Source organism: Electrona antarctica, assembly GCF_951216825.1.
Source record: "Electrona antarctica genome assembly, chromosome: 16".
In the NCBI taxonomy this organism is placed as follows: domain Eukaryota; kingdom Metazoa; phylum Chordata; class Actinopteri; order Myctophiformes; family Myctophidae; genus Electrona; species Electrona antarctica.
In genome coordinates, this window is record NC_136797.1 from 25,164,698 (window position 1) to 25,191,097 (window position 26,400).

Consider the following 26,400-nt stretch of genomic DNA (forward strand, 5'->3'; position numbering starts at 1 on the left):
CAGCTACCACCTGTCTCACCCTCCTCCACCCCAGCTACCACCTGTCTCACCCTCTTCCACCCCAGCTACCACCTGTCTCACCCTCCTCCACCCCAGCTACCACCTGTCTCACCCTCCTCCACCCCAGCTACCACCTGTCTCACCCTCCTCCACCCCAGCTACCACCTGTCTCACCCTCCTCCACCCCAGCTACCACCTGTCTCACCCTCCTCCACCCCAGCTACCACCTGCCTCACCCTCCTCCACCCCAGCTACCACCTGTCTCACCCTCCTCCACCCCAGCTACCACCTGTCTCACCCTCCTCCACCCCAGCTACCACCTGTCTCACCCTCCTCCACCCCAGCTACCACCTGTCTCACCCTCCTCCACCCCAGCTACCACCTGTCTCACCCTCCTCCACCCCAGCTACCACCTGTCGTTTTGGATCTACTGTTTAGGTACGGGGGGATTCGGAGTGCCTATGGTTGGGAGTCTGGGACTGATGCGCTTGATCTGAGTACCTAAAAAGCAGGTCCAATACATCGCCAAACCATAATAAATATTATATTGCTCATCTTATATTCAATAAATATATATTCCATCCAATCTTGAGTTGTCCTGGCTGAAATGTTACTTTTCAGGATTCCATTTAAAAAATAGCAAAGAATTATTCAAGATTTCAATTCAAATATAGCAATAATAGCTGATAAATAATGAATAATGAATGATGAATAAAAGCAACGCGATATGTATACATATCTGCGTCGCACTGTGTTGCTTCCATGCTCATTCTTTTTTGTATCTTAATCATTATTCATTAATATTAGTATTTTGGTGCTACCATCATCTCTATTTTCTATTCCGTGTCTTCTTACTGCTGTGCTGCCATTGACAACTCAATTCCCCTTAACCCATTCGGGAACCCCTTTTGGTGTTTTAACTAAGCATTATGTTCTACTTTAGCTATTGAAAAATAGCAGATCTACAAGCTCATAGCGCGGCACAGAGTGCCGCGCTACGAGCTTGTAGGTCTGCTATTTTTGAAAAATCGTAAAAATGCGGCACAAATCTTTGAATATATATTCTTTCAGAGCGAACGTTTTTTTTTATTTCGACGTCAGGCCTAAATGGGTTAAGGGATCAATAAAGGTATTCTAATGATCTGCAAAGAGGATAAAACACCGAATAGCCTGAGAGTGTATTTCCATTGGTCCTTTTATAAAAGTCATTTTTATGAAATCGTGGTCTCTGTCGTGTGGAAATCTCGTATGTCCAAAACTGTAACTTTTCATGATTCAAATTAAAAAAATGTCAAAAAGTTTCCGATCTACAAGCTCAAAGCGCGCGGCTTCGAGCCACGCCTCGAGCTTGTGGATCTACTACTACTATGCTTTCAGCGCAACGCCCGAAGTATGATCAAGTAGGCTGTTGAAAAAAACACAGACATTTAAAAATGGAGATAAGAGGTTTCTTCCCGACAGCAACGATATAAGCATCCCCCCCCCCCCCCCCCCATCGCCCTCCCCCGTCGCCCCCGGGGCTTTTCAGGCGAGCACACATGACACAACCACATGTTCCCTCTAGATTTATCATCGGTCTGAGCAAACACTCCAACCTTCTGAGTGCAACTTGAACAACTGCTGAGCAACATATGATGAGTGCACACTGTGTGTACATTACGCTCATGTCATGTTATGGCTTATTCAAACCTAGAATAAACAGTGTGCGTTACTTTTAATTTTAACCCATTTAGGCCTGACGTCAAAATAAGAAAAACGTTCGCTCTGAAAGAATATATATTCAAAGATTCGTGCCGCATTTTTACGATTTTTCAAAAATAGCAGATCTACAAGCTCGTAGCGCGCCACCGAGTGGCGCACTACGAGCTTGTAGGTCTGCTATTTTTGAAAAATCGAAGAACGACTGACATAGAAACATAGCTTTTTCAGAAAACTGGGTTAAATGGCTCAGAATCACTTGGTTAAACTGTAGACTATAACCATTGAAACAGGGCTTGGTTTAGAAAAACCTATATTGTGCACTAAAGTAATATACTGAATAACATATAAATGTAGGTTTTAAGGCTAGACTGGCATTGTAGAGAGATCGAGGTTGGTGGACTAGTGACGGATGAGATTATCTCTCCTTCATTGTGGGACTGCAGAATATGAATGTTCAGCTTCGGTCCGTTTTTTTAGTTCGTACCTGGAGGAGTAAGTGCGTTATCTCCGCTGTGCAAAGGGGAACCATGTGTTTAATTATATCCATGGTCTTTTTCAGTCGCTTTCCATTCCATGTACAGCGCAAAAGGCTTCAGGGTGTTAGCATTATGTTATGCTTTAGCTATTGAAAAATAGCAGATCTACAAGCTCATAGCGCGCCACCGAGTGGCGCGCTACGAGCTTGTAGGTCTGCTATTTTCAGCTTTTTCAGAAAACTGTCAGGATGAAGAAGACATTTTTAGAATCTGATCTCAGGTCAAAATGGGTTAAATGGCTCAGAATCACTTGGTTAAACTGTAGACTATAACAGTTTCTCCTACATGCACTGCTGCATGTAGGAGAACAGACTCTACCGTTGCTTAGAAGAAGCTGAGTTTGTGTTTGTGGCACTAGTTGGAGGTTATATTCTTTTGTAGACAATGGTATAATAACCAGTTACTACTTACTGTCCCTGAAGCTCCAACTGAACTTGGCAGACAAGCCTTCATGTGCGCTGCCCCTGCAGCTCGGAATTAGCCTGGCTAATAAGCCAGACCGAATCAGCCATTGGCAAATAAAATTGCCTGCCGGCGGATTACGGTCTGGAGAGGCTCAATTGTACGCCCCTTTTCCTACACCAGAGAACTGGTGTGGCCAATCGGGACACGGTATGCAATATGGGTGGGCTTTGGTACAGTGACGTTCAATGCTTGAGACCTTTGACTGACAGTAGCTCTGACCAATTGCGTCAAAGAGAAAATGTTTGAACCCGCCCCCCGGGAAACAAGATCCATACACAGCATCTCCAGACTCAAATACCACACGACAGTGTGATTTGAGTCTGGCTTATTAGCCAGGCTAGCTCGGAATCACTTGCACGCATTGCAGACACATCTGAAACTTAGGGACTTGATCGTGCTTCTTCCCTATACTTATTTTTATTCCTATAGTGTGCTATTATTTCTCTCGCCTTATGACTCTGTTTGCACTCTTAATTGTGTTTGTGTTTAATTGTATGTTTCTGTTTCATTTAAATGTTCGTAATGCCGCCACTCTAAACGGGGCTCCCTCGTAAAAGACATCTTGCATAAAGACCAAATAAAAGGATAAACCTATGAATACTGTGGGTCGTGGATAAATGTTTCCTAACTTTTTATTATTATTATTATTATTATTTCAAAAGTTTTTTTTTCAGAATGTTCAAAAGAAATAATTAATCATAAAAAAATAAATACAAATAAATCAATAAAGCTCACAAGCTCATGGCGCATTTCCGCCATTTTTCACTATCATTTGGGTACCGGCGGGAAATTTCTCTTCCTTGGGTCGCAAGCTTAAATGTTCTCGCCACATAATGATTTAGAGGCCGTTTCATATGATGCAGCTCAGTGGCCTTGTGGTTAGAGTGTCCGCCCTGAGACTGGTAGGTCGGGGTTCGATCCCCGGCCGGGTCATACCAAAGACTCTAAAAATGGGACCCTGTGCCTCCCTGCTTGACACTCGGCATCAAGGGTTGGATTGGGGGTAAGTCCCTGTGACATATAGCGTCATGTCCAGGGGGTGTACTTGTACATCAAAGCTGCCTCACGCTACAGAAACAGCCCTATGGGCCTCATGGCTCGACCAGGCCTCATGACATCATGGCTCGGCAAGGCTTACTTCTCATATGATGCAAACATTTTTAATCTTTAGCTGGGAAAAGACAGCAATATATGCGTGTGAATGTCCTGTATTTCCCCGACACGATGACGCGTGAACAGGAAATTGAGTTAGTCTCCAGCCATGTTTATTTCACGGTGTTGTCCCAAGTCAGAGCTGTTTCTCAGACAGGATTCCATTGTCTTCCTGCAGAACCATGTGACGTATGACTCTCATTAAGGTTACATTTGATTTAATGGAATAAGGTCTTTTTTTATTGTTGTTTTATAACTCTAGTAAATCAGGCTGTGTGGCTCTGCGGCATCTCATGACCTGAAATACTGAATAAGCTTGTAGGCTGTCTTTTCTTCTCTGCGTGCGTGCGCGTATCTATCTATCTATCTATCTATCTATCTATCTATCTATCTATCTATCTATCTATCTATCTATCTATCTATCTATCTATCTATCTATCTATCTATCTATCTATCTATCTAATGCTGCTATTTTTGGCTCTGTGTTTTGGGTCATTTGCGTCTGGATGAACTCCAATGTCTCCTCATCTGTGAATTTGACCAAAGGCATCCATGTGATTTAGACTACAGCACTGTGACCCACATCCATGTGATTTAGACTACAGCACTGTGACCCACATCCATGTGATTTAGACTACAGCACTGTGACCCACATCCATGTGATTTAGACTACAGCACTGTGACCCACATCCATGTGATTTAGACTACAGCACTGTGACCCACATCCATGTGATTTAGACTACAGCACTGTGACCCACATCCATGTGATTTAGACTACAGCACTGTGACCCACATCCATGTGATTTAGACTACAGAACTGTGACCCACATCCATGTGATTTAGACTACAGCACTGTGACCCACATCCATGTGATTTAGACTACAGCACTGTGACCCACATCCATGTGATTTAGACTACAGCACTGTGACCCACATCCATGTGATTTAGACTACAGCACTGTGACCCACATCCATGTGATTTAGACTACAGCACTGTGACCCACATCCATGTGATTTAGACTACAGCACTGTGACCCACATCCATGTGATTTAGACTACAGCACTGTGACCCACATCCATGTGATTTAGACTACAGCACTGTGACCCACATCCATGTGATTTAGACTACAGCACTGTGACCCACATCCATGTGATTTAGACTACAGCACTGTGACCCACATCCATGTGATTTAGACTACAGCACTGTGACCCACATCCATGTGATTTAGACTACAGCACTGTGACCCACATCCATGTGATTTAGACTACAGCACTGTGACCCACATCCATGTGATTTAGACTACAGCACTGTGACCCACATCCATGTGATTTAGACTACAGCACTGTGACCCACATCCATGTGATTTAGACTACAGCACTGTGACCCACATCCATGTGATTTAGACTACAGCACTGTGACCCACATCCATGTGATTTAGACTACAGCACTGTGACCCACATCCATGTGATTTAGACTACAGCACTGTGACCCACATCCATGTGATTTAGACTACAGCACTGTGACCCACATCCATGTGATTTAGACTACAGCCCTGTGACCCACATCCATGTGATTTAGACTACAGCCCTGTGACCCACATCCATGTGATTTAGACTACAGCCCTGTGACCCACATCCATGTGATTTAGACTACAGCCCTGTGACCCACATCCATGTGATTTAGACTACAGCACTGTGACCCACATCCATGTGATTTAGACTACAGCACTGTGACCCACATCCATGTGATTTAGACTACAGCACTGTGACCCACATCCATGTGATTTAGACTACAGCACTGTGACCCACATCCATGTGATTTAGACTACAGCACTGTGACCCACATCCATGTGATTTAGACTACAGCACTGTGACCCACTGTTCCCAAACAGTGGGTCGCAAAATGATTTGTGTGCGTCGTAACTATATCTCAGTTTTTTCATACACCAAAAAATGAACTAATTTAATAAATTCCACAAATTTGACATATAACGATGTCATTGTGTTTTTGGCCTTTACTTGAATATTGGAACATTTGAACAAAAGTTCAATCATCTCATTATGGCCAATCACAATTTCCGTCTTCACTTTTCTGTCCTCACTTTTTTATCCTCAATACATACTTTTCTCAGCCAATCAGATCATCGCTATCGGGTGATCAGCCAATCAAATCATCGCTATGATTCACACAAACACACAAAGCTGGCCATAGGAGGGGCTAGCGCCTCAAAAATACATAATAACAGTCTGATGCATTAATGCATTAATTGTGCGTGGGGGTCAGGTGATTCATTGTATTCATTAACCCCTTTTGGTGTTAGCATTATGTTATGCTTTAGCTATTGAAAAATAGCAGATCTACAAGCTCATAGCGCCACCGAGTGGCGCGCTACAAGCTTGTAGATCTGCTATTTTTGAAAAATCGAAGAACGACTGACATAGAAACAGCTTTTTTCAGAAAACTGTCAGGATGTAGAAGACATTTTTAGAATCTGATCTCAGGTCGAAATGGGTTCATTGCATTGTATTGTTTTCTTCAACAGGTAAACTGTCATCTTCACTATGACTGATGGAGATTACGACTACCTTATAAAGCTCCTGGCGCTGGGGGACTCTGGCGTGGGGAAGACCACCTTCCTGTACAGATACACAGACAACAAGTTCAACCCCAAGTTCATCACCACAGTCGGCATCGACTTTAGGGAAAAGAGGGTGGTAAGTAGCATGTTGTCCTATATGGAGCTGTATCTCCCCTATGTATGTATGTATGTATGTATGTATGTATGTATGTATGTATGTATGTATGTATGTATGTATGTATGTATGTATGTATGTATGTATGTATGTATGTATGTATGTATGTATGTATGTATGTATGTATGTATGTATGTATGTATGTCGTCTCCTTCTTAGCAGCTTCCTACTTCCTCCCTGTCCTACGCAGCCTCTGTATGGGTTTTTCCTACAGTCTGTCTCTGTTCTACGCTGTCTCCTTCTCAGCTTTCCTACTGTCTCCTTCTCAGCTTTCCTACTGTCTGTCTCTCAGCTTTCCTACTGTCTGTCTCTCAGCTTTCCTACTGTCTGTCTCTAAGCTTTCCTACTGTCTGTGTCTCAGCTTTCCTACTGTCTGTGTCTCAGCGTTCCTACTGTCTGTCTCTCAGCTTTCCTACTGTCTGTCTCTCAGCTTTCCTACTGTCTGTCTCTCAGCTTTCCTACTGTCTGTCTCTAAGCTTTCCTACTGTCTGTCTCTCAGCTTTCCTACTGTCTGTCTCTAAGCTTTCCTACTGTCTGTCTCAGCTTTCCTACTGTCTGTCTCTCAGCTTTCCTACTGTCTGTGTCTCAGCTTTCCTACTGTCTGTCTCTCAGCTTTCCTACTGTCTGTGTCTCAGCTTTCCTACTGTCTGTCTCTAAGCTTTCCTACTGTCTGTCTCAGCTTTCCTACTGTCTGTGTCTCAGCTTTCCTACTGTCTGTGTCTCAGCTTTCCTACTGTCTGTCTCAGCTTTCCTACTGTCTGTCTCTCAGCTTTCCTACTGTATGTGTCTCAGCTTTCCTACTGTCTGTCTCTCAGCTTTCCTACTGTCTGTGTCTCAGCTTTCCTACTGTCTGTGTCTCAGCTTTCCTACTGTCTGTGTCTCAGCTTTCCTACTGTCTGTGTCTCAGCTTTCCTACTGTCTGTGTCTCAGCTTTCCTACTGTCTGTCTCAGCGTTCCTACTGTCTGTCTCAGCGTTCCTACTGTCTGTCTCTCAGCTTTCCTACTGTCTGTCTCTCAGCTTTCCTACTGTCTGTGTCTCAGCTTTCCTACTGTCTGTCTCTCAGCTTTCCTACTGTCTGTGTCTCAGCTTTCCTACTGTCTGTGTCTCAGCTTTCCTACTGTCTGTCTCTCAGCTTTCCTACTGTCTGTGTCTCAGCTTTCCTACTGTCTGTCTCAGCGTTCCTACTGTCTGTCTCTCAGCTTTCCTACTGTCTGTCTCTCAGCTTTCCTACTGTCTGTCTCTCAGCTTTCCTACTGTCTGTGTCTCAGCTTTCCTACTGTCTGTCTCTCAGCTTTCCTACTGTCTGTGTCTCAGCTTTCCTACTGTCTGTCTCTCAGCTTTCCTACTGTCTGTCTCTCAGCTTTCCTACTGTCTGTCTCTCAGCTTTCCTACTGTCTGTCTCTCAGCTTTCCTACTGTCTGTGTCTCAGCTTTCCTACTGTCTGTGTCTCAGCTTTCCTACTGTCTGTCTCTCAGCTTTCCTACTGTCTGTGTCTCAGCTTTCCTACTGTCTGTCTCTGTCTCTCAGCTTTCCTACTGTCTGTCTCTCAGCTTTCCTACTGTCTGTCTCTCAGCTTTCCTACTGTCTGTCTCCCCTATGCTGTCTCCTTCTCAGACGGTCTGCCGTCTCCCTCTCAGCTATACTGTCTCTGCAGCTTTCCTACTCTCGGTCTCACCTACAAGGTCTCCCTCTCTCAGTTCCTTCTGTCTTTCTCTCCTATACGCGCTCTCCTCCTCGGCGTTCCAACAATTTTCTCAGATCTCCTACTGTCTGTCCCTTCCCTCCCAACACCGTCTCCCTCTCGACCTTCCCATAGCGTCGCCCGTCTCTCCTGAACTGCTTCCGTGTCTGTCTCTATACCAGACAGGAAATTAATCTGTTCCATCGGGAATCGACTGCCTGCTCACATTTAGTTCTAAACCCATTAACCGTTTCCGTCCATCCGACGTGTCAGCACGTCCTAGGGGTCCCAATCGACGCGTCCTAAAGACGTGTGAGGACGTCCTAGCGCATCCTCAATGATACGGGGCGAGATAAGAATATTCTGAATTTTTCCCTTTTTTTTATTTGTCAGTACGCCTCTCGGCTACCGTATGCTCCGCTCTGTCCCCATGTTAGCTTATCATTGAGTTAGCCGTTAGCGCGGCGGAAAGAATGACTCGTCTCTCCTAATCCAGGGCGCTTTCCGTGGTGTTGAACGGATCGATATACTGGCGTTTCATTTCTGCTCCTCATCCGTCTCTCCCGCAAAATATGAACGCTTTTTGGATCATATATCGTATAAACTAAAACGATCGCAATGTAAGCTAGCTATGTAAAGTGAACATTTTTTAGTAGATTGTTTCCGGGTCATGGCTTTCCGAGTAAAAGCGGCCATGTTGTTCCGGCACCCCAGAGCTCCTATTTTGAAGGACTTCCGGCACTGATTGTGTTAAGATGATTCTATCGTCTCTGTCGGGTGGAAACCTCATTGTTACTGTTGATGCTTTGGTGTGAGGCTGTAGTGTATGATCAAGTACTGTAGTACTGTAGTGTATGATCAAGTACTGTAGTACTGTAGTGTATGATCAAGTACTGTAGTACTGTAGTGTATGATCAAGTACTGTAGTACTGTAGTGTATGATCAAGTACTCAAGTAGGGCTTGTCGAAATAAAATAAAAGTCTTCTGAAATAATATATATTCAAAGATTTGTGCCGCATTTTCACGATTTTTCAAAAATAGCAGATCTACAAGCTCGTAGCGCGCCACTCGGTGGCGCGCTATGAGCTTGCAGATCTGCTATTTCTTAAATAGGTAAAGTATAACATAATGCTTAGTTAAAACACCAAAAGGGGTCCAGAATGGCTTTAATTTACGAGAAAACACAACAAGTTAGAATATGGAGATAAAGAGTTTTCTGCCTGATAGCAACAAAATACCTTCTAAAATTTAAATCCTAAGAGTTTTCACAGTATATATATATATATATATATAGGATAAAATCGAAAATGACACAATGCTTTCCCGGTGTTTTCAAGGGTTAAAGGAGATGAGCAACAGTATTTCTTGGTGCTGAGTTGCAGCCATGATGTCACTGTCCTTCTAATCCCAACCACTGAATGACTCATACAATTGATTATTATTCCTCACCTCTTCTCCCGCGTTCCTCTCTCTTTGTGTGTGTGTGTGCGTGTGCGTGTGCGTGTGCGTGTGCGTGTGCGCGCATGCATGCCATTTTCGACAAAGAAACAGAGGTGATATACAGAAAGAAAGAAATGAACAAGAAATTATTTTATTTGTATTAATTAATTGCACACGCACATATAAGTAACCTGAGCTGTTGGTTGGTTGCACAGCAAACAACATTATTATAATGATAACATTACTAGAACCTTGCTATGATCTGTCTCTCCAACGCTGTGGCCGATCCTACATTATTGTCTACTAAATACTGACAGTATTCTGGAAAAACAAACAAAGAAACAAACAAAAAAAACATTATCTATTATCAGTAGTGCTCAAACCTTTAAATCTCAAGCCCCCCAAAGATTATATGCATTTGGCTGCCGAACCCCATCTCAAAATATGTTTGTTCCATGGGACCCCCAGAAGCAAAGATTTCAGTTACAAATGTTTCCCAATTTTCACGATGTTTCAAAAGCTTGTGTATCTGCTATGTTTGAATGGCCAAAGCTAAAATCTAAAATGGCTTTTTATCGGCTTAATAACACACAAAAGACACTCTCACTCTCATTTTTCCAAAAGGATCTCAATTTCACTTCCAGCTCTAAAAGATAATGTGGCCCTTCTTACTCCTATTACTCACCTTAGACATGTCACCCTGTCCAGATGTGTACAGCATCCAACCACTCCCTATACTCACCTTAAGACATGTCACCCTGTCCAGATGTATACGGCATCCAACCACCCCCTATACTCACCTTAGACATGTCACCCTGTCCAGATGTGTACAGCATCCAACCACTCCCTATACTCACCTTAAGACATGTCACCCTGTCCAGATGTATACAGCATCCAACCACCCCCTATACTCACCTTAGACATGTCACCCTGTCCAGATGTATACGGCATCCAACCACTCCCTATACTCACCTTAGACATGTCACCCTGTCCAGATGTATAACAGCATCCAACCACTCCCTATACTCACCTTAAGACATGACACCCTGTCCAGATGTATAACAGCATCCAACCACCCCCTATACTCACCTTAGACATGTCACCCTGTCCAGATGTATAACAGCATCCAACCACTCCCTATACTCACCTTAAGACATGACACCCTGTCCAGATGTATAACAGCATCCAACCACCCCCTATACTCACCTTAGACATGTCACCCTGTCCAGATGTATACAGCATCCAACCACCCCCTATACTCACCTTAGACATGTCACCCTGTCCAGATGTATAACAGCATCCAACCACTCCTATTACTCACCTTAAGACATGTCACCCTGTCCAGATGTATACGGCGTCGAACCCCAACGGGACGGCCACGGGAAAGACCTTCAAGGTTCACCTACAACTCTGGGACACGGCTGGACAGGAGAGGTAAGGTCTTCAACAACCTGCAACCATCGGCCAATCTGTCTGTCCGTCAGGCCGCGCAGACAGTGCTCTGCGGAAGGTGTTTATATCCTTTAACCGTTAAAGGGATAGTTCAGATTTTTGTAACTTAAGTTGTATGAAATACTTGCCTTTAATATAGTGGTTGCAACTGAATTAATTGATTGCCCGAGTCCCATGGTGGGAGTTCTGCTCTTGTTTTGGTCAATATTAAGTAGTTCCGGTCATTTTGTGGGGGGCACTGGGGCCACGCAGTAAAAGTAAATTAATCCACAAAACGAACGTAATTTGTATTGTTGACCTATTTCTAAAATATTAGCGCGACTTTCGTTCAACTTTGACCCCTCTATCACATGGAACTATTTTTTGGGCGTAGTGATATGGTCACAAAAAACATAGTTCTGTGTGATAGAGGGGTAAAAAAAGAACGAAAGTTGCACTAATATTTTAGAAATAGGTCAACAATACAAATTACGTTAGTTGTGTGGTTTAATTTACTTTTACTGCGTGGCCCCCAGTGCCCCCCACAAAATGACCGGAACTACTTGATATTTCACCATAACCAGAGCAGAACTCCCACCATGGGACTCGGGCAATCAATTAATACAGTTGCAACCACTATATTAATGGTAAGTATTTCATACAACTTAAGTTTAAAAAATCTGAACTATCCCTTTAAGGTGACTCCAGACCAGAGGAAACTTGTCCAGACCAGTCAAAGACTACTTAAAACTCTCATATTGCAACAGACTAGCATTTCTTATCTGCACAAAGATTAAATTTATTTTCCACCATGCAAATTGCAGAAAGCGCTGGTTTGCAGTGTTGCCAGGTCTGCCTATTATAAGCAACTTTGGGCTAGTTGTCCTGTAACATAGCTTAATATTCATAGTTGCCCGTGGGTTTTTAGTTTGGGCTCATTTCTGAAGTGTAGTTGCTTATTTGGGCTTGCTTTCATGATTAATTTAAACGGGAGCTTCTCGTCGGCGAGTCTCCTGCGGACAGTCTCGTGACTGGAGACTGCCGATCGTCGGTCCAGTGTGGACCTGACTTCAGATCAGTGGTTCCCGACCCAAATTGACACTCATTAGCCTGCAGACCCCCCCATTAGAAAATATACACCCCCATAAGAGAACGGGTCTAGCAGTGACTCTCAACCCAGTTTAATTTCAAGGACCCCAGGTTTGACCTGAATTAGGCTACGGACCCCTATTTAACCCATTTTGGGCGGGAACCCCTTTTGGTGTTAGCATTGTGTTATGTTTTAGCTATTGAAAAATAGCAGATCTACAAGCTCATAGCGCGCCACCGAGTGGCGCGCTACGAGCTTGTAGGTCTGCTATTTTTGAAAAATCGAAGAACGACTGACATAGAAACATGGCTTTTTCAGAAAACTGTCAGGATGTAGAAGACATTTTTAGAATCTGATCTCAGGTCAGATAGTGTTTGTGCAGTTGGGGTTAAGGTTAGGTTTAGGCATAGTTCTCGTGGAGTTAAAGGTTGGGGTTTAGGCCGCGACCTGCGTGACACACCAATACAAAAAAAAAGGAGTCCCGATCAGCTCTTTGGTCGTGTCGACGTTGAGAGCCAGGATGTTCTCCTGACGCCAGTGTGTCCACCTGTGGAATTGTTTTCCTTCTATGTAGGACATGTTCTGTTCAAACAAAGTGACAGTATCTCTTAATCCTTTGGATTCATGTTTGGTGTCATTGAAGGTTGATAAGTGTGACTAAGCTGGCACGTCTGCGTCGATCTGGCCGTTAAAATGACTGCACAAGACATTTAGATGTCTTTTTGTGTTTTCCATGTTTAATTTAAATCTGCAAACCGGTTTATGAACGGTCTAATGACTCAGTCACAGCTGTGTGAATCACTCTCTGTTATGTAACGTAGCGTATTCCACTCTCTGTTATGTAACGTAGCGTATTCCGCTCAGCTCCCTGTAACGTAGCGTATTCCACTCTCTGTTATGTAACGTAGCGTATTCCGCTCAGCTCCCTGTAACGTAGCGTATTCCACTCTCTGTTATGTAACGTAGCGTATTCCGCTCAGCTCCCTGTAACGTAGCGTATTCCACTCTCTGTTATGTAACGTAGCGTATTCCACTCAGCTCCCTGTAACGTAGCATATTCCACTCTGTTATGTAACGTAGCGTATTCCGCTCAGCTCCCTGTAACGTAGCGTATTCCACTCTCTGTTATGTAACGTAGCGTATTCCGCTCAGCTCCCTGTAACGTAGCGTATTCCACTCTCTGTTATGTAACGTAGCGTATTCCACTCAGCTCCCTGTAACGTAGCGTATTCCACTCTCTGTTATGTAACGTAGCGTATTCCACTCTCTGTTATGTAACGTAGCGTATTCCACTCTCTGTTATGTAACGTAGCGTATTCCACTCAGCTCCCTGTAACGTAGCGTATTCCACTCAGCTCCCTGTAACGTAGCGTATTCCACTCTCTGTTATGTAACGTAGCGTATTCCACTCAGCTCCCTGTAACGTAGCATATTCCACTCTCTGTTATGTAACGTAGCGTATTCCGCTCAGCTCCCTGTAACGTAGCGTATTCCACTCTCTGTTATGTAACGTAGCGTATTCCACTCAGCTCCCTGTAACGTAGCGTATTCCACTCTCTGTTATGTAACGTAGCGTATTCCACTCTCTGTTATGTAACGTAGCGTATTCCACTCTCTGTTATGTAACGTAGCGTATTCCACTCAGCTCCCTGTAACGTAGCGTATTCCACTCAGCTCCCTGTAACGTAGCGTATTCCACTCTCTGTTATGTAACGTAGCGTATTCCACTCAGCTCCCTGTAACGTAGCATATTCCACTCTCTGTTATGTAACGTAGCGTATTCCACTCTCTGTTATGTAACGTAGCGTATTCCACTCTCTGTTATGTAACGTAGCGTATTCCACTCTCTGTTATGTAACGTAGCGTATTCCACTCAGCTCCCTGTAACGTAGCGTATTCCACTCTCTGTTATGTAACGTAGCGTATTCCACTCAGCTCCCTGTAACGTAGCATATTCCACTCTGTTATGTAACGTAGCGTATTCCACTCTCTGTTATGTAACGTAGCGTATTCCACTCAGCTCCCTGTAACGTAGCGTATTCCACTCTCTGTTATGTAACGTAGCGTATTCCACTCAGCTCCCTGTAACGTAGCATATTCCACTCTGTTATGTAACGTAGCGTATTCCACTCTCTGTTATGTAACGTAGCGTATTCCACTCAGCTCCCTGTAACGTAGCGTATTCCACTCTCTGTTATGTAACGTAGCGTATTCCACTCAGCTCCCTGTAACGTAGCGTATTCCACTCTCTGTTATGTAACGTAGCGTATTCCACTCAGCTCCCTGTAACGTAGCATATTCCACTCTGTTATGTAACGTAGCGTATTCCACTCTCTGTTATGTAACGTAGCGTATTCCACTCAGCTCCCTGTAACGTAGCGTATTCCACTCTCTGTTATGTAACGTAGCGTATTCCACTCAGCTCCCTGTAACGTAGCATATTCCACTCTGTTATGTAACGTAGCGTATTCCACTCTCTGTTATGTAACGTAGCGTATTCCACTCAGCTCCCTGTAACGTAGCGTATTCCACTCTCTGTTATGTAACGTAGCGTATTCCACTCAGCTCCCTGTAACGTAGCGTATTCCACTCTCTGTTATGTAACGTAGCGTATTCCACTCAGCTCCCTGTAACGTAGCGTATTCCACTCTCTGTTATGTAACGTAGCGTATTCCGCTCAGCTCCCTGTAACGTAGCGTATTCCACTCTCTGTTATGTAACGTAGCGTATTCCGCTCAGCTCCCTGTAACGTAGCGTATTCCGCTCAGCTCCCTGTAACGTAGCGTATTCCACTCTCTGTTATGTAACGTAGCGTATTCCGCTCAGCTCCCTGTAACGTAGCGTATTCCACTCAGCTCCCTGTAACGTAGCGTATTCCACTCTCTGTTATGTAACGTAGCGTATTCCGCTCAGCTCCCTGTAACGTAGCGTATTCCACTCTCTGTTATGTAACGTAGCGTATTCCACTCAGCTCCCTGTAACGTAGCATATTCCACTCTGTTATGTAACGTAGCGTATTCCACTCTCTGTTATGTAACGTAGCGTATTCCACTCAGCTCCCTGTAACGTAGCGTATTCCACTCTCTGTTATGTAACGTAGCGTATTCCACTCAGCTCCCTGTAACGTAGCATATTCCACTCTGTTATGTAACGTAGCGTATTCCACTCTCTGTTATGTAACGTAGCGTATTCCACTCAGCTCCCTGTAACGTAGCGTATTCCACTCTCTGTTATGTAACGTAGCGTATTCCACTCAGCTCCCTGTAACGTAGCGTATTCCACTCTCTGTTATGTAACGTAGCGTATTCCACTCAGCTCCCTGTAACGTAGCGTATTCCACTCTCTGTTATGTAACGTAGCGTATTCCGCTCAGCTCCCTGTAACGTAGCGTATTCCACTCTCTGTTATGTAACGTAGCGTATTCCGCTCAGCTCCCTGTAACGTAGCGTATTCCGCTCAGCTCCCTGTAACGTAGCGTATTCCACTCTCTGTTATGTAACGTAGCGTATTCCGCTCAGCTCCCTGTAACGTAGCGTATTCCACTCAGCTCCCTGTAACGTAGCGTATTCCACTCTCTGTTATGTAACGTAGCGTATTCCGCTCAGCTCCCTGTAACGTAGCGTATTCCACTCTCTGTTATGTAACGTAGCGTATTCCACTCAGCTCCCTGTAACGTAGCGTATTCCACTCTCTGTTATGTAACGTAGCGTATTCCGCTCAGCTCCCTGTAACGTAGCGTATTCCACTCAGCTCCCTGTAACGTAGCGTATTCCACTCTCTGTTATGTAACGTAGCGTATTCCACTCAGCTCCCTGTAACGTAGCGTATTCCACTCTCTGTTATGTAACGTAGCGTATTCCGCTCAGCTCCCTGTAACGTAGCGTATTCCGCTCAGCTCCCTGTAACGTAGCGTATTCCACTCTCTGTTATGTAACGTAGCGTATTCCGCTCAGCTCCCTGTAACGTAGCGTATTCCACTCAGCTCCCTGTAACGTAGCGTATTCCACTCTCTGTTATGTAACGTAGCGTATTCCGCTCAGCTCCCTGTAACGTAGCGTATTCCACTCTCTGTTATGTAACGTAGCGTATTCCACTCAGCTCCCTGTAACGTAGCGTATTCCACTCTCTGTTATGTAACGTAGCGTATTCCGCTCAGCTCCCTGTAACGTAGCGTATTCCACTCTCTGTTATGTAACGTAGCGTATTCCGCTCAGCTCCCTGTAACGTAGCGTATTCCACTCAGCTCCCTGTAACGTAGCGTATTCCACTCTCTGTTATGTAACGTAGCGTATTCCGCTCAGCTCCCTGTAACGTAGCGTATTCCACTCTCTGTTATGTAACGTAGCGTATTCCACTCAGCTCCCTTCGTCTCGTAGGTGAACAGTAGTATAAGTCATTAATTTAACCATGAAGGTTTACAGACCAGACGTCAGTTATTTAGCTCTGGGGTTTCCCCGATGCAGGAGTTTTTCCCAACACTGTAGTGGAATATCCTCAACGACAAGTTATTTATAATTATTATTTTGTATCTCTTCTTGGCCAAGTCAGTCTGCAGGGGGAGAGTGGTGGGGATGGCTGGTCTGTAAGTCAGTCTGCAGGGGGGGAGTGGTGGGGATGGCTGGTCTGTAAGTCAGTCTGCAGGGGGGGAGTGGTGGGGATGGCTGGTCTGTAAGTCAGTCTGCAGGGGGAGAGTGGTGGGGATGGCTGGTCTGTAAGTCAGTCTGCAGGGGGGGAGTGGTGGGGATGGCTGGTCTGTAAGTCAGTCTGCAGGGGGAGAGTGGTGGGGATGGCTGGTCTGTAAGTCAGTCTGGGGGGAGAGTGGTGGGGATGGCTGGTCTGTAAGTCAGTCTGCAGGGGGGGAGTGGTGGGGATGGCTGGTCTGTAAGTCAGTCTGCAGGGGGAGAGTGGTGGGGATGGCTGGTCTGTAAGTCAGTCTGCAGGGGGGGAGTGGTGGGGATGGCTGGTCTGTAAGTCAGTCTGCAGGGGGAGAGTGGTGGGGATGGCTGGTCTGTAAGTCAGTCTGCAGGGGGGGAGTGGTGGGGATGGCTGGTCTGTAAGTCAGTCTGGGGGGAGAGTGGTGGGGATGGCTGGTCTGTAAGTCAGTCTGCAGGGGGGGAGTGGTGGGGATGGCTGGTCTGTAAGTCAGTCTGCAGGGGGGGAGTGGTGGGGATGGCTGGTCTGTAAGTCAGTCTGGGGGGAGAGTGGTGGGGATGGCTGGTCTGTAAGTCAGTCTGCAGGGGGGGAGTGGTGGGGATGGCTGGTCTGTAAGTCAGTCTGCAGGGGGGGAGTGGTCAGGATGGCTGGTCTGTAAGTCAGTCTGCAGGGGGGGAGTGGTGGGGATGGCTGGTCTGTAAGTCAGTCTGCAGGGGGGGAGTGGTGGGGATGGCTGGTCTGTAAGTCAGTCTGGGGGGAGAGTGGTGGGGATGGCTGGTCTGTAAGTCAGTCTGCAGGGGGGGAGTGGTGGGGATGGCTGGTCTGTAAGTCAGTCTGCAGGGGGGGAGTGGTCAGGATGGCTGGTCTGTAAGTCAGTCTGCAGGGGGGGAGTGGTGGGGATGGCTGGTCTGTAATCGGAAACAATATAAGACTATTAGAGATTTATAATTAATGCCTTTTTCTAATTATGTTACACACAACCCCTCTCCCTCTCTTTCTCCCTCTGGTATCTCTCTCTCTTTCTCTCTCCTCTTCTCTCTCTCTCTATCTCTCTCGTGCGCGTGCGCGTGTGCGTGTGCGTGTGTGTGCGTGTGCGTGTGCGTGTGCGTGTGCGTGTGTGTGTGCGTGCGCGTCTAAGGTTTCGCAGCCTGACCACAGCGTTCTTCAGGGATGCCATGGGGTTCTTGCTCATGTTCGATCTCACAAGCCAGCAGAGCTTCTTAAACGTCAGAAACTGGATGAGTGAGTTCTTCTTCTTTTCTTTCTGAATTATATAGCATATACGGTATCGTGTAATTCAGTGGTTGTCAGACTTGTTCATGTCAAGAAAGGACCCCCCAAATGTATTTGGACACGGACCCCCCCCCCCCATCTGACAAGATGTTGTGCCAGGGACCCCCCATAATTAAGACAATATCTGTGTTATAAATGTTCAATCATTCCAAACAAACAAAGAAACCAAAAGAAAATCTTTAAAGATTTCGAAAATAAACATTCTAGATTGTTTATTTTCGAAGTGGTTACACTGATTGTGTTGATAACCCATTTTGGGCGGGAACCCCTTTTGGTGTTAGCATTATGTTATGCTTTAGCTATTGAAAAATAGCAGATCTACAAGCTCATAGCGCTACGAGCTTGAAGATCTGCTATTTTTGAAAAATCAAAGAACGACTGACATAGAAACATAGCTTTTTCAGAAAACTGTCAGGATGTAGAAGACATTTTTAACTAACTAATTTCGCTAGGGGACCCCCTGGGACCCCTGGGGGCTGCCCCGGACCCCCAACTTTGAGTGTAATCGTAATCGTCTGCGGTTAAACAGAAGCTGTGCCTCCGTGTCTGTTTCTCATAGGTCAGTTACAAGCCAACGCTTACTGTGAGAGCCCAGACATAGTTCTGGTGGGGAACAAAGCAGACCTCGCAGACCAGAGAGAAGTCCAAGAGAAGCAGGCCAAGGAGCTAGCTGAGAAATACGGGTAGGTCTAACATTTTACGACCACTCTGGCTGGCCTGGGCCGGCGGCTTAGCGGTCCAGGCAACCTTGGCTGGTATAGTCCGGCATGACAGTGTGTCGTGGGTTCGAGTCCCGGACCCCGACGAACTTGTGTCTTCCCCCCCATCTCTCTACCCCGTTTCCTGTCTACCTACTGTGATCTATCAATAAAGGCAAAAAAAAGCCCCAAAAATATCTTTAAAAAATATATATGACGACTCTGAGCATGTCCAAAATGTAACCTTTGGTAAGGTTACATCTTGTACACTTACACGCTCAGAGTTACAAATGGATAAATCAACACAGAGGAGGGGGGGCACGGTGGCACAGTCGGTAGTGCCGTCGCCTCACAGCTAGAAGGTCGTGGGCTCGATTCCCGCTGGGGGGCGCTGGGTGCCGTGCCCCCTCCCCTGTGTCATCAGTGCCCATACCCGAGGTGGGGTTTGGTGAAGAGTTTGCATGTTCTCCCCGTGTCTCCTAGGGTAGGCACCCTCACAAAAAACATGCAGTAATCCTGGTCTCTAACCCATTCTAGGCGGGAACCCCTTTTGGGGTTTTAACTAAGCATTATGTTATACTTTAGCTATTGAAAAATAGCAAATCTACAAGCTCATAGCGTGCCACCGAGTGGCGCGCTACGAGCTTGTAGGTCTGCTATTTTTGAAAAATCGTACAAATGCGGCACAAATCTTTGAACATATATTCTTTCAGAGCGAACGTTTTTTTTAATCAGGGGCGCCTGATGGAGGGGAAAGAAACTGGTCGGAATAACGTGTTCCGTCCAACCGGGGAATCTCCCCCCTGTCAGTTTTATTTTCACGGATGGGTAAAATGGGCAGGGGCTGAAACCCCCTTTGCTGCCTATGTGTGCACGTGCCTGCGGCGTGTAACGACAACTTGCCTTTTTCCTCAGGATCCCGTACTTCGAGACGAGCGCGGCGACGGGCGCCGAGGTGGAGAAGGCGGTGATCACCCTGTTGGACCTGGTGATGAAGAGGATGGAGCAGTGTGTGGACAAACCCCCCGCCGAACCGGCCAATGGCAACGGAGGAGCCACCAAGCTGGGGCCCGCCCAGCCCAACGAGAAGAAATGTGCATGCTAGAAGAAGCAGAGCCGAGGAAGAAAAATGACCAATCAGCATTCGCCTTTGCTTCATCCTTCACTCTTACTACTTCCTGTTTTGTTTTTTGTTTTTTTCCTCCTCTTCTCTAGCTCCGTCTCTTCCCCGTTTCCTTCTCTCTACAAGTGACCAGAGACCAACCCAACCTATTTCTTTTTTTATTGTGGCCTTGAAACCACACTTTCTACCCCCCTCTGGTGGACATTTTGAGGTAACACAGCCTCGTCCGTCCTACTTCTCTCTCTCCCATGTGAACGGACGTTAATGGGAGGATCGGGGCGCAGAGGAAGGGGACAAGTGTCGTCACAGAGGTACGGCGGCACGCGCGACACTTTTTACAGCACGGTTTACGGCGCGTACGTACGCACGCACTCTCCCACTCTTCATAACTCACTGCTTGACGTGTTGTGTTGTTGTGTGTACTATGTGGACACATACTGTACAAGGGGGCCAAAGGAAAACGACACCAACAACCTTGGTTTTAAATTTTGTCATCTTGATTCTTTTCGACGCTTTCTAAAATACATTCACGCGTGGTCGCTTCCTCTTTTGGAGCAGTGGTTCTCAAAGTGGGGTTCGGGGACCCCCAGGGGTTCCTCCTTGGGAGGGTTCCAGTGGGTTCTCAAGGGCAACATGACTTAACCCATTTTGACCTGAGATCAGATTCTAAAAATGTCTTCTACATCCTGACAGTTTTCTGAAAAAGCTATGTTTCTATGTCAGTGGTTCTTTGATTTTTCAAAAATAGCAGACCTACAAGCTCGTAGCGCGCCACTCGGTGGCGCGCTATGAGCTTGTAGATCTGCTATTTTTCAATAGCTAAAGCATAACATAATGCTAACACCAAAATGGGTTAATATAGCATCGCAATCATTTTTTTTACCTCTTTAACCCTACTTTATATGTTCTACAAGACACGCTGTGATCTTGTACACATGTTTATTTTAAAGAATTTGAGAAATCTTTTGGGGAAAAAAATATAATAACACTAATCTTCCCTTCTGGGGGTCCTTGGCACAAAATCCTTTGAGATGGGGGGTCCGCGGCCGAATAATTTGGGGGTCCTTGACATGAAAATGGTTTGAGAACCACTGTTTTAGACAGCCAAGGAGGAGAGAACAATCTTTAGTCAGACGGTCCTTGTCTGTGTTAAGTTGTCCTCTCCTGCGGTTGTGAGGGACTGTATAACATTATGTGCTGCTGTAACACCCGGGATTATTAATAGAGTGTTTTATCATGTTTTATCTATCTATCTTAACATAAATGTTTGTTTTTTCCACTGCACAGACAGACACACGGTATACCAGGCTGTGACCCATACTGAATTTAGAGCCTGTTTGGGTGGGGATGGTTTTGGGTAGTCTCATAGGCCAGTCTTTTGGTAGCGAACTCGATTTGTATGAGTAAATATCCCTTTATTTTTCATTTCAAAAGAAATGTGTGTTAGCCTAATTAAAAACATATATATATATATATATATATATATTATTTATTTTTACTTAAAATTTTTATCCCACGATTTTGCAACCCATTTTTTTCACCCAATATCAATTATCTAATGTAATCCGGGGCGCTACGCTTCCTCTGCCAACCTGGGGAGGGCAGCAGACTGACTTCATGTTTCCTTCTATGTATGAGGAGTCCAAGCTGCTTCTTTTCACCTGACCAGGGAGAGTTTCCCCCGGCCGGACGTAGCGAGTAGAAGGAACACGTTATTCCGACCAGTTCCTTTCCCCTCCATCAGGTGCGCCAGCCGGCCAGGGGGGAGGTAGTTTAGAGTTATTAAAAACATTTCTAAAATGAATTTCATATAAATAGGTAAATGAACTTCCATGAATTAGAAAATAATAAATACATTTAAAAAGTAGTGAAAATAGCGGTGACGCGTTGTGCGCTTGTATATCAGCTTTTTTCACTAGTAGCGTGGGTCCACATCGCTTCTCTTTTGGCTCTCGAGCTAAGACGTTACCTAGAAGACCATTGACTACCGATGTGTTGTCATACCAACAGTATGTTAGGTTTACAGTGTGCCGTTGTGGAGAAGCCAAACGTGCTTCATCTCATCTTCATCTCATCTGTCATTCATGTAGATGTGTATAAAAAAGTATTGTTTCAAACTGAACTATTGCCTTGGCTTTTAAAAGTGGTATCCCACTTTGGTTTTTTACCGACACAGTGAAATCCCCACTGTTAATGTATCCATTTGTAACTATTGGGAATGTACAGATGTAACCAAATGGACCATTTCCGGGTCCATTTGGTTACATCTGTAAACTCTCAGACGTGCAGAGTGACATGTGTACACTCTCAGGATTCTTCTGTGTGAATGTGCCTGGTAGATCAGCCTCCACCAGGCAGATGAAAAGTGGAATATCTCTTTATGGCCCAATATATAACCGATGTTGGTAAAATATGAAGTGACCAATTATTTATATTAAAAGGTAAAGACAACTTACATTTACATGTTTCTGTTTGTTGGATTTTATATTGTGGTCCCATAGAGTTTTTGTTTTCTTTCCAAAAAAATGTTTTCCCCTTTTATATTTCTGTTTATCGACGTATTGTTTCTCTATTGTTTTCGCCACACTTGACTGTCAAAATGTCCCCACCATCAACATATTTAATATAAAAGATATGATATAAAGATGATGTAACTTTTAGGGTGTTGATGTAGATTAAGGCTTTATCGTTATAATAACATTTTGAACAGGCATGTGAGAGTGAGTTTAGAATTCAACTTTAGTCGGTCAACATATTGGACAGTGATGTCTCAGTTGCCTTGCTGATGACGAAGGAGCTTATTCGCCCTGATTTTAGAGCTGTCCACACCAAGAATGACAACTACAACAACACATGATGTCGTTTTAAAGCAATCATTCGAACTCAAGTGGATGGCGGGGTCCACAATTGTGGGTTTGATGAAGGATAGAGACAAGGATAGACGCTTTACAGCGGCTTACAATAAGCAAGGTAATCACATCACATACATAATGCAGAGAGGCGGTGTACAGTGCCTCGAGAAAGGATCCCAGGTAAACCAAGAACCTAGCATGCAGTCTGAACAAGATACTATCGAAATAACAAAATAGCTATTTTTATATCTGTACGTTGAAACTATAGGATACCAAGTAAACAATGACAAGTACGGACGGGTGTAACAGTCCCAGATGTAAATCAAAAGGACCCTTCATCTTTACACTCTCAGAGTTACACATTTATAAATTAGCACCGAGGATAGTACTATACTGTCAAGACGTAGTACGTAGTACGCTATACTTTTTATCTCTCCGGGAATTAATATCGTAGCACTGACGGCCAGGAACAATTTAATGTGAAGGTTGTGGAACAAACATTAATTAACTAATTAAGTACCAGGCTGCCAAGCAACTGTTGCTGGGCTACGACAGAAGTCCCAGTTTAGGCACAGAGCGCTGTGCATACAATTCAGCTTCTTCCATCCCACTTCACAACTACTAAAAAAAAGAACATCTGGTTCAATCCCCCGCTCCTCCTGGCTGTGTGTGTGTGTGTGTGTGTGTGTGTGTGTGTGTGTGTGTGTGTGTGTGTGTGTGTGTGTGTGTGTGTGTGTGTGTGTGTGTGTGTGTGTGTGTGTGTGTGTGTGTGTGTGTGTGTGTGTGTGTGTGTGTGTGTGTGTGTGTGTGTGTGTGTGTGTGTGTGTGTGTGTGTGTGTGTGTGTGTGTGTGTGTGTGTGTGTGACCATTTAATCTTCAGCTGGAACAATCTGCCGAAGTGACAATGCAGTTACACTTAAGGACTTTTTTATGTTCATCGAGCGACACTATTTTCTTTGAAAACAAAACAGAAACGTGGTAGTTGCAGCATTAGGTTAGGAGGAGGACTCGTGTAACTTTGACACAACCCGAGGTCCCAGTGAACATTTCTCAGCCACTGCACTTTTTTGTACATAATTGAACGTAATATAAAAGCAAAACTATAACGAATTAAACTCCCCCCCCCCCCCCCCCGTCACTGCTTGTGACTAATTTCACTGATTCAACAAGCAACAAGCCTCCTATATAAATTTAATTTAATTTGCTACAGCATAAAACACTGACTATCTTATTAGTATGTGTTTTACAGTCCTCCCCATTATGGCTGACATTTATTTCATATTATTCCCCTATTTGTTGTTTGTGTCTCCCATGTGCCAAACATGTGATCCTGGTGCCAAATTAAATGGTTCTCGTTTGTCTGTTATTCTACTTCAATGATGTCTGAAAGTCCTTGAACGTTCATGTGAATGTGAGTGTGTGTAAAAGCGGGTCCACGACGATACAGTACATGGTTTTGCAGTGCCTCACTGGTTTAGGACAACGAGACAAGCTTTGTCAACAAAATGCCTCTGAATACGACAATTATATGGGACCATTTGTGAGCTTTTAACTTTGCATTATAACTCATGTCATCGTTTAGTCTTTATATTTACATTAAAAGAAAATAATGCTTGACGGTGTCCTTCCAGAGCCTTAATTGTTTCCCCCAGACCTACATTTGTCCTTCCCATAAAGCAAACTTGTTTCCGCAAACCTAACGTGATTCCCACGACATATCTTTGTTTCCCCAAACCTAACGTGATTCCCACGACATATCTTTGTTTCCCCAAACCTAACGTGATTCCCACGACATATCTTTGTTTCCCCAAACCTAACGTGATTCCCACGACATATAACCTAACCTGTGTCCCTTAACCAACCATGCAGCTGGTGATTTCTCTACGGCAGTGGTTTTCAACCAGTGGTCCGGGGACCACCAGTGGTCCTTGAGGAGGTTCCAGGTGGTCCCCATGCTAAATGACGGAACGGTTGGTAACCAAATGGACCCTTATAGATCTTTAACTCTTGAGAGCGTAAAGAGTTCAATTATTGTTAAACATCTGCATTACTTAGTTTGCAAGAAGTCTAAACAATTAGAGAAAGTAGAAAGAATTGTGAAAGAATTGTCATTTTGATCAATGTTTGCCTGTTATCTCTGCTAATGGTACCAGTTTTGGGTCTGAGAGGCTACATCTCCTCAAATGGTGGTTCCGTGGCTCAAATGCCGAATATATAATGGACCTTGGATGTGAAAGGGGTTGAAAGCCACTGCTCGACGGCTGTCCCACCTTGAACGTGACATGTTTTCAGCCTGTCGACAAGCGACAACCGCTGTGCTATGAAACGGTCTCAGCTAGCGCGCCCATCATTCTCAGACGTAGTTACAGTTACATGAATGCAGGAAGAGCATCGTCAATGTTTACATTTGGAGGACTCTTGTCGTGCCTGCCGTTAATGCTCTCTTGACCTATAACACTTTATCCACTGTCTAGGCCTTTGTAAAGGTTCTGTGAAGTTATTCAATGTTTCTTTAATGCATTCTTCTTTAAAGGAGCATTCAGTGATTTGGGTGATTTGGAAAACCACCCAGTCCGCCCCGGTAACAAAATGTGCACATGCATGCTCTACAGTGGGGTGAAGTGCAACAGGCCAACAGCACGTGCACCAAGGCCCGCCCCACTCGATCATGATTGGAGGAAGGCCCCCTTTGCCACCCAAAGCCCAAACCGAAACTAGGGTTTTTTGACCCCAGGGGCTCACTGGGGACAGGGAGGAACTCCTTATATGGTCAGCACACTTTATAGTAGGGAGGATTATCCAAAAAATAAGAAAAAATAAGTGATATTTGAATTAAGTGAAATCACTGAATATACCTTTAATGCATTCTTCTTTAATAGTATGAGTTATATATAGGCTACAAAGAAAGCAGATTCATTCTGGTCATATATTATATAGCAAAAAACACATTTACATAATTCAAGAACCTCCAAGAGCTTTTATTTTTGGAAACACTGTGTGTGAGTTATTTATGTACAGATAAAAAGAAAAAAGAGTTTGATATGTCAGATGCCTGCAGTTTGTATGTTTGTATTTGGTGGTTGCATTAACCAATGCCAGTCTGTATTTGGGTTTGTTGCACCCCCAGCATGTATGTTTGACGCCAAAACAATGGTTTGACAACCTGTGATGCATTGTTAGTGTTTGTTTTTAATATACTGGGACTGGCAAAAGATGTTGATGTGTTGATGGATACTTTTAGGTGGGTTGTTAGTCATTTTGCTTCATTTTACTTTAAACTATTATAGCTTCACCCATGTTGTGGGACGCTACACCTCAGCATTTATTGTTAGAGATGAAAAAAGGAAAAAAGTCCATTGCTGTGTCAAAAGTAACGAACAAACTATTCTTTGCAGTGGTGGAAAAAGTACTCCCATTTGTTACTTAAGTAAAAGTATCAATACTGCAATGTAGAACTACTCCGTTAACAAGTAAACGTGTGGTAATCCAAATTGACTTGAGTAAAAGTACTAAAGTGTTGGTATAAAAAT

At 44.6% G+C, this 26,400-nt stretch overlaps 1 protein-coding gene across 3 annotated transcripts in view; it reads left to right on the forward strand.

Moving 5' to 3' along the window:
- The window catches only part of LOC306939680 (ras-related protein Rab-27B-like), a 72,365-nt gene extending 49,896 nt beyond the window's left edge, over positions 1 to 22,469 (forward strand). For 2 of the 3 annotated variants that reach the window (XM_079524340.1, XM_079524339.1), the window contains 5 exons: positions 6,397 to 6,568; positions 11,076 to 11,164; positions 18,043 to 18,146; positions 18,757 to 18,880; positions 19,811 to 22,469. In XM_079524340.1, coding sequence (XP_079380466.1) covers positions 6,416 to 6,568; positions 11,076 to 11,164; positions 18,043 to 18,146; positions 18,757 to 18,880; positions 19,811 to 20,000 — 660 coding nt within the window. In that variant the 5' untranslated portion in view covers positions 6,397 to 6,415 and the 3' untranslated portion in view covers positions 20,001 to 22,469. The remainder of the gene's footprint in view (positions 1 to 6,396; positions 6,569 to 11,075; positions 11,165 to 18,042; positions 18,147 to 18,756; positions 18,881 to 19,810) is intronic. The other variant, XM_079524341.1, reaches the window with a different exon arrangement.
- Positions 22,470 to 26,400: the final 3,931 nt, after the last annotated feature.